Source organism: Euphorbia lathyris, chromosome 8 (assembly GCF_963576675.1).
Source record: "Euphorbia lathyris chromosome 8, ddEupLath1.1, whole genome shotgun sequence".
Lineage (NCBI taxonomy): Eukaryota > Viridiplantae > Streptophyta > Magnoliopsida > Malpighiales > Euphorbiaceae > Euphorbia > Euphorbia lathyris.
Genome location: NC_088917.1, coordinates 59,524,178 through 59,533,526, shown reverse-complemented (window position 1 = coordinate 59,533,526; position 9,349 = coordinate 59,524,178). Strand labels below are relative to the sequence as shown.

Below are 9,349 nucleotides of genomic sequence, written 5' to 3'. Positions count from 1 at the left end.
AATCCTATTCAAGTCGAAATAATCAAATAGATCGCCGTCACTATCACTATCGGCATTTATAATGACCATAGTGTTAAGATGCCTTACCTCATGAACCCGAGGGTCCGCTCGTTGTGGTGCTTGGTTTCTCAAAGGAGGTGGCGTTGGGGGTCTATCCGGTGGAGGCCGGATTTTATCTTCATGTTTTTGGTGAGGGTCTCCGGCTAGGCGACCTTGAGTGTTTCGGCCTTCGAGCTTTAGTCCTTAATGGCGAGAAGGATATCTCGGGTGCTCATGTCGTGCTTCTCTTCCAACACTCATAGAGATTCCGTTAGTTGCCTCACGTTGCCTTCTAGCACATCAACTCGTTGCTCGACGGATCCGGTGGCTTCGTTTGTGATACGTGGTTGAACCATTTCCGAGAAGAAGTCTCCGGGAAGGAAAACGACTCGGCTCTAATACCAACTGATGTAGATTAAAGTCGTCTGAGAGTTTTAATCGTAAACTCACAAAGAATACAAACTTTTCAAGCTAAACTTGAAGATTGAATAAACCCAACAAGGAAGAAACCTTGGCTCCAATGGAGGCTATATGTCTTAATTCATCAAAAGTTGTTAAACATTACAAAGTGAGGAGTTTATATACTCCCCTAAATCTGAAATGAAAAGTCTAAAAGCCCACATTAGGGTTACAAGCATAGTTAAACCTAAGGGTAAAATAGGAATAAAAAGTGGTGAAAGTAATTTAGCAAATAAAAGGAAGGACTAAATAGTAATTTGGTAAGTGGTCCTCGTTGTTATGGCAGGAAGAACTTGCTGAGGAAGTATTCTCCAGCGTTGGCACGCCCCGCGTAACCCTTAACACGCCCCGCATGGTTGTGCTCCTGGACTTGGTGGTTCTCGCTAGGGCTTTTCACACGCGGTGTCCTCGGAAGTACACCTGCTTTTCTCGCTGGTCTTGCCTCTTTCTTCATCTGTAATGGTATCATTTCAATTTTCTCAATTTTCCTCCATTTTCCTCCATTGTTGTCGCATTTATGACGAAATTTATCGCATTTCGTCGCAAATGTGACAACTCTTGTTGCAGATGCGACATCGCAGGAGTTCAATTGTTATATTTTTTTTTCTTTTCTCATTTTTTGAGCTTTCCATCCTAATCCTCTTCCACAGACACTAATCCTTTAAAGGTTGAACGAAACATAATCTCTTCTCTCTATAAACCACCGTCTTTTCGTCGGTTTGAAATAAGGGTATTCTTGTCCAAAGTGGATGAAAGTGTCTAATTTGGTGAGATGGAAGCAAAGTGGGTTGGATATATAAATAGACCATTTTAGTTGGGTGCTAAATTTGTAATTAGCCCTTTCTTAAAATGTCAAGCGCTTAAAAACTAAAAGTGTTTTTAGCATATTTGAAAAAAAAAAAAAAAGGCTTTAGCATCCAATTTCAAAGGGCGAAATCAGTGTCTTCTTTTTCTTTTTTTTAAAAAAATAACTACATATTTGATAAAAGTACAATTAAAATTACAAAACTGTGGTTTTATATGTAATTTCCTCATAAATCTTTAACCTCATATATTTGTCCATAAAATCAAGTGCCTCCTATAGGTTGCATATGTTCTATTTACCCATGAATTTGCTTAAATTATATACTAAATGTCTCAACATTGTTTAAAAGAAATATAATTGTTTAATAGGTCATGATTAAAGGATTATCTACTATTAGCTCCCTAATGTATACTTTAAAAAGCAATTAGATCTCTAACCTTCTAAAATCATTAATTAGATCCTCAATTTACATCTTAAAAGCTAATTAATGATTAAAGGAACTCATGATATTTTAATTTGGTATATATACATATATAAAATAATTTGGTATGATATATTAATTTTGATTTGGTTTAATTGATTTTTTTACTGAAACTAAACCAAAAATCAAAATTTAAAATATAAAAAACACTGATAAAAATTGAATTGAAAATATAAAATAATCAAATCAAAAGTTATGATAATTATGGATGGAATCTAATTGATGGTTTTAACATATATTTATAGATTTTTTTTAGATCTAATTGAGGATTTTAGAAAGTTAGAAAATTAATTGATTTTTAAGCAATAAGATAAAAAAAACCTAATTGGTAATTGTTGACAATATTTTTGAAAATAACTCAATTTTCATGGAACTAACTTAAATTATTAAAAAGCTTATATCCAATGGACAATATATTAGTGGTTATATCTAAGAATGAGAACAGATTTTGAAAATTTTAAATTTAGATAAGAAAAAATCAAAATTGAATTGAACCTTATATTAAGTAAATTTTTTAACCGATTTTCAAATTGTTATTATTATTGAAGTGATATGTTGAAGATTCTTGAATCAACTAAATAACTGAATAGAAACATCCATAATGAATTGTAATTTTTTTTTACAATCGAACCAAATTGTATCATCTGTAAAATTTTAATTTTTTTAAAAAAATCTTGAATCCAACCAACCAGTGGCGGATCCAAGAATCGACGTCCGGGAGGACTGATTTTAGGCGAAGTCCAGTCTGTTAGGGGTGGATATTTTTTTAAGCTTTTAGCATACTTAAACTTTATGGTTTTGGTATGTTAGCTAAAAATTGTAACATTTTCACACCTTTTTATTTATTTTTAGCTATAATTTTTTTTATAATTTTCATAAAATTTAATTTAGAAATTAAGTTAAATTGAATCTCAAAATAAAAAATTGATTTGTTTTACAGAAAAGAGATAATAAATTCTTAAAAAAAAATATAATAAAAATAACTTCGTATAAAAACAAAAAATGAGTTTGGTGTGTTTTGAACTCATGACCTCTCACCTTAAAATAAGGCTCTTAACCAACTCAACTACTTTAAATTTTTGAGATAATACTACATAGGTTAAATATATACTAATATTTGAGGGGGCTACACGGGAAAAAAATAACGACATTCAAGGGCGGAGCCGATGGCCGGGGGGCTTCGGCCCCCAGGCTCTGGGCTGGATCCGCCCCTGCAACCAACCTCACTAATATAAGCTCAATAAACCATTAAGAATTTAGTTGGGATGAACTAGTCAAAGATGATATTTGCTAGTCAACTTAACAGACCACGTCAATGTCAAGCAGTGGAAGAGAGATGGGTTACATTTCTGGTCAATTAGCCAGAATTTGATTAGATGTACACAAAATAAGGCCAATATTACAACCCATATATCATACGTACCATATGTGCATATAAAGTTAATAGTAAATAATTTATTAATACCTACACTTTTACTTAATACACTATTTAATAATACAATGTCTAGCCATTAACTTTTGTTATATTTTACAATTTAATCCTTCAAATATTAGAGTATAACAAAAGTTAATGAACAATGTATAATGTATTAAGTAAAAATATAAAAATTAATAAATTATTTAAGTATGTGCAGTACTTGATTTATTATTTATTTTAATCTTCTTTTCCTGTTGGCTTCTTGTGACCTTGCTTTTTTTTTCTTCTTATTTGATCTCAACTTTCTTAGTTTAGCTTGATGCTTCTTTCCTTGGAGGTGTTCATTGAGAAGTTTTTCACTAGTAGCACTTACCTGACATAAGGCACAACTCAATTCTTTCTTGCCTTTCTTCTTTAAACCACCACCTCCTGGACTGCCCTTCCTCTTTTCCCTTAACTTTTTGGGTTCACCCTTGTTCTGCAACACATAAACATAGGCAACACCTTTTTTTGTTCTATTATATTTATACACTAAATGCCAAAGAGATGCTTCTTTTCGTGATAAATGAGTGACTTTTATGCCAGTAAAAGTAAAGTTGGGTACCTTTTTCTTTTGTACAAGTTTTGAAATTGAGTAGCCATATGTAATTTACCAAAAAAAAACGTGTACTTTTTAAGGAACACAGTACTGAATGAATTCAAGTTTTCTCGCTTTTTATATAAGGAAAAAAAAGTTGCTTCTCAAGGAATTAATAAGGCTCCACCGAACTGGAAATTATTAGAAGCACCCGGTTCTCAATGTCACTCGAAGGACCTTTCATACATATTTTGAAACGTGTAATATGGATCCACATATTATAAGAGGTTCCACTATTTTAAATATTACATGAGGTCATAATACACGTGTCCAAATGTGAATCGGAGATCCTCCAAGTGATATGGAAGACCTAGTGCTTAATATAAAAACTCTGATGCAACAGAGGAAATGACATACTTATTTAAGTATTTTTGCAGAAAAAAATCCGATCAACTACAAAAAAAAAATTTAAAGAAAGCAAACTGTAAGGACTTGATTGGATGAAGTGTAGGAATGGTAGAGAAGGGTAAGGAAAGGGAAGGAAAGGGAAGGGTAATTTCTAATCCTTCCAAACCCACCAAATTGGAGGGTTCAAAATTGGATGCAATTTGTTAAAAACAAACCCTTCAAAACCCCTCCAAACTCTTATCCTCCTAATTTTTTTATGTTCCAAACATGGGTTTGTAGAAACCCTTACTAACCCTTCCTCCTCCCAAACAAGGGTTTCTATCAACCCTTACTAACCCCTCTAAACCCGAGGAAAAGAAAGCTGGAAAAGCTATCAGAAATTTAGGAACAGCTGGAGCATTTTTCTTTTTAATCGAAAAAGATAAGATTTTTTTCCAAAGTTCAAATTTCTATGAGATATCTTTCAAAAAAAAAAAAAAAAAGTCATATCAGACAATGAAAGCAACAAAAGTGATGCCATTTTAGATAAATAGCACAAGGACCAATATGGTCTTTAAATTTGGAATTCATAACTATTTTAGTCCTAAATTAATTTTAAGTACCAATTTGATTGTTCAATTACTTCAAAATTGAAAGAGTGGTTTATCAAAATTCAGGAATTTTCACATGCACCTTAATAAATAAAATAAACCTAGATCTAACGGTGAATGAGCAAATTCTACTTGATCGTTAAGGTGTATGTGATCAAAACTGACCAAAATTAATGCGTCAAAAACTCACTAAACATATGCTGAACTGAAATGCAACATGTCCAATAATTTGACTACAACTGGTTGAAGGATAAAATTGTACGTAAATTTTAATTTTGGACTATTTAAATCTATAAAGATAAGTTAAGGGGCCAAATTGAACTTAATCCTAGATGAACAATAAAAAAACAAATAAACAAGTACATATTTGTCCCATTATCATAACAAAATACAGTCAATCAAAAGTCAAAAGTAGCAAGAAAATAAGAAGAATGGATAATGTCTGAATTTATAAGATTTTATGAAATTATTTTATTCCCAACATTTATAAACAAAAAATTTATCCCTACTTCAAAAAATTTGACCAATTAAAAAGTTTAAATGATTAAGATTTCAAATAGTTTAAATTAAATTAGATCTTTAGTTCCAAACCGAGTAATTACTTAAATTATACATAAATAGAGTATTTAACTGTTATTTTACTATTCCGTTCCCTATTATTAGACGTTTTAGGGTGCTTTTTATTTTCTAAATTAATAGACGCTTTACAATATCAATGTACTTTTAGCCATTTTTTTCCTTTTATACCCTTTACTTCATTAGCCATTCAACTATCTATTAAGTATAACTTTGTAGTTTCCAAGTATACTTTCTTAATGAACCTTCCTATTTCCAACTAATTAATTGTAATTTTCAGTTTCCTAGACAATTTTAAACGTGAACCACCAAAAGAGAGAAAGAAAGATTTAAAATCTTAATGGGAGAAAGATTAACAAGCAATTAATTTAATAATAATGTGAATCAGAATTAATTAAGGGTAATTTAGTCATTGTTAGCTCTATTAATAAATTTCTTAATTTGTGTGAAATCCTTCAAAACGTCTAATAATATGAAACGGAGGGTGTATTATATTGTACTTCTAAACATTGATAATTATTTAATTAATAATTACAAACTAATCCAAACAAATAGAAGGTATAATCTTTTTGTCAAAATATTTAAAATATTTAGAGTATGTTCAATTTTTTCGTTAGGGATAAAAATTGTTATTATCTGCAAACTTAGATATAAAGGGATAAATTTTGAAATTATACCTAAAGAAGAATAATAGTAAGTACTAACCAGCATTATGAAATTATCTTCTGGAGCACGCTTGTAATCAGGCACAGGCAGCAACGAAGTTTCAGAAACCTGCCGTGATAGCAGAGGAGGATCAAACACGCTACGAGCAGGAAGTAGAAAACGCTCTTCACCCCGGCGGTTATCAAACTCGTTCAGTAAAGGGAAAGGCGCCACCCTGGGTTGAACTTGAAGCTGCATTATCGGTCTTTCCTCGACCGGACGGCCTCCGATTCTATTTGCTATATGCATTGTCGTTTCCCTCTCCATCATCAGCTCTCTCATCACCTCGTATTCTAACGCTCGCCGCCGTCGGCCCATTATCTCTGCTCTGATGAGATCCTTCTCGATCTGCCGTTCAACCATTCCGTTTCGCATGAGCTCTGCGTTTGGTCTCCTCTCCATAAATTGATTGGTTGCAACTGAGAGGGATAAATAACAGTTGAGTATCAAATATTATAATAAAATTAATCAAACGCTTCCTTCTTAGTAGCCAAACAGCGCAGAGATTTGAGTTTTTTAGGGATTAAAAAAAAACAGAAACTGAACTTTTTCCCTACTTTCCGATCTACTGAGCCAAAGGGGAGTTGAAGTAAGAAATCATACGAACCTCGTGGTGGCTGTTGAAAGAAGGTTCCATTGCTGGAAGAGGGAGAGGGAGAGAAATACGCCGGCGGTCTGCGATCGACGGCTCGGAATCTGAACTCCATGGAAACTATGGAAAGAGAATAAGAAGAAGATGAACTAGGGAAAGAAGAAGAAGAAGATAGCAAAACCAAAGCGGAGAGGTTTGTCTTGTCTTATATAAAAAGGGTAATCGGTGGTTAATTTAATTGGGGGGATAACAAAATTCGCGGGATCTTTTCAAGGACCGCATTGAACGACACATCAATAAAGGCCATTGAACTGCTGACAAATATGCAGATTACAGAATTACTAATATTTATGTTTTATACATGAAAATGAAAATGAGTTTTTTAAGTAGGAACTTTTTGTTTTTTTAATAATAAACAGAAAAAAAAAACAGTAACCGGCTTAGTTCAAACTATAAAAAAAAATATAGGGTTAATTACAAAAAAAAAACTACCCTGTGGTTTGCACTTTTTACAATATGGTATCTGTGGTATTTTTTTTTACAAACTCATCCCGGTGCTTGGCACCGTTACCAAATTCGAGGAAACGGCTGGAATTCCGTCAAGGGTGATGACGTGGCCAAGGGCAATTTTGTCATTAAAAAAATAAAAAATATAAATAGTAGAAAATCGAATTTAAACACAATAATACATCAAATACCCAAAATCCATTCGATTTTGCTAAAAATCCTACGATTCTTAAACCTAAATCGTAAAAATCTTCAATCCAATATAAATCAGTCGCTTGGGTTGTTCTTCGCCTCAATTCGCAGCCTAAGAAGATGTTTGCGGTCGTTTGAAGTTGCAGAAGGAAGGGTAAGATTGGTTTAGGATTCCATGAGTTCATCGTCTTCTTCCTCGAGCTTGAACACACAGAACACGCATTGGAATTGCATTCACTGTTATTGCGGGCATAGAGCACGGAGAAGAACTGCTTGGTCTTTGAATAACATGGGAAGGAGGTACGTAGGTTGTTCTAGATACCCCAATGAAGATGCATGTCGTTTTTTCGACTGGATTGATCCTCCTGTATGCGCCAGAGGAAGGGACGTTATGAAAGAGATGAAGCAAACAATCAACAAGTACGAGGACGAAATCGAGCAATGGCGTGCTCGTGAGATTCAACTGCAATACGAAGTAAGGAATTTATCAGAGAAGAATACGGAGTTGGAGGAGCTTAATGCTTGCAAGTCGGCAGAAATTGTCTACCTACAAGGCATTGTGGAGCAGTACCAGAACACGAAATACCATTTGTCAAAGGGGTGTGTATTAGTGGTCACATTGTGTTTCATTGTTGTGTTGATGTTTAGTTTCACAAATGTTAGGAAAAATGATGATATAGCCATGGTTGGCTTGATGCCTTAATGTCACAGATGATCTAGTCATGTGTAATTGTTGTTTGAATGAATGAAAAATGGTGTTTTTTGTGTTCATTTTGTGTTATATGCCACTTAATTCTAATTAGTTTGTGTTTTAATAAGACTAGTTTGTGTGAAATTGACACAAATCAGTTTGTGTTAATTGCCTAAAAATCAATTGTGTAACCATTTGTTAGAGTTTCATTAGAGTCAAAAAGTGCAAACCACATTTTGTACCCTATAAATGGCACAAATATAAACATGACACTTAACATTTTGTTTCCTGAAATTAACCATCTAATTGCCACAGATATAAGTATGACAGAAAAATAGTGCAAACCACATTTTGTACCCTATAATTGCCACAGATAAAAGCATTACAGTCAACAATATTTGCAAACCATTATATTGGCATTCATGTTCCTGATAATTACACACAAACATGACCAACATTACAAGGTGCTGCTAAGGACACAAAAAACATGCCCAACCTGCTAATGACACAACAAACATGCCATAAATCACAGGACACAAAAACTTGTCCAACATCACAGGACTCAAAAACTTGTCCAAGTTTGAAGGACACAAAAACCTGTTAAGCATTCACATGACACAAAAACATGTACACCATCTACATGACACAAAAAACATATCCACCAATTACATGACCAAAAACATGTCCACCATTTACATGAAAACTCAACATTCTTCACTTGTCACTAACTGGTCCCCCAGCACCCAATCTTGTTGCCATTCCTTCTAGACACGATGTCCTCCTTATGCGCATAATCCTGCTTGGCCCTGGCTCTTCAGGATCATTGCTTCTTTGTGTGGATGACATTGTTGGTGCAGCGTAACCTCTTGTTCTTGGTGGTCTAAATTGATATGTAGGCACTGATGTGGTACAACAGTTGTCCTTCCTTTACCACGACCCCTACTTGTACATCGCCCCCTACCACTGCCTCTTCCTAAGACCGGCTGACTTTGTGCAAGTCTTGATCCACCATCTGGAATCACATGCTCATGTGGGGTTGGTTGACTTGAACTTCCATTCTGTGCCATCCCTTGTCTACCAGTGCCACTCCTTCGATCTGGACTCAACTGTAATAAATAAATAAAGTATATAAGTAAACACATCTAACTTGGATGACAGAACAAATCAAAATACAACATTTACCTGTGCTCCACTTCTTCTAGCATTTGCTCTACGCATCCTTCTCTGCCATGGACTCTCACCAGTTACACCCACTTTACAACCTCTAGCATTGTGACCCACTTGGTTACATTTGCCACACTTGACAACAC

The 9,349-nt window shown here is 34.1% G+C and overlaps 1 protein-coding gene across 1 annotated transcript; it reads right to left on the bottom strand.

The window, feature by feature from the left end:
* Positions 1 to 541: 541 nt before the first annotated feature.
* Positions 542 to 6,896, bottom strand: LOC136202061 (uncharacterized). Its single transcript, XM_065992509.1, has 4 exons — positions 6,665 to 6,896; positions 6,058 to 6,476; positions 3,575 to 3,679; positions 542 to 952 (listed from the first exon to the last, which is right to left on the bottom strand). Exons 1-4 carry the CDS (start codon positions 6,762 to 6,764, stop codon positions 776 to 778), a joined length of 801 nt encoding a protein of 266 aa, XP_065848581.1. The 5' UTR covers positions 6,765 to 6,896; the 3' UTR covers positions 542 to 775.
* Positions 6,897 to 9,349: the final 2,453 nt, after the last annotated feature.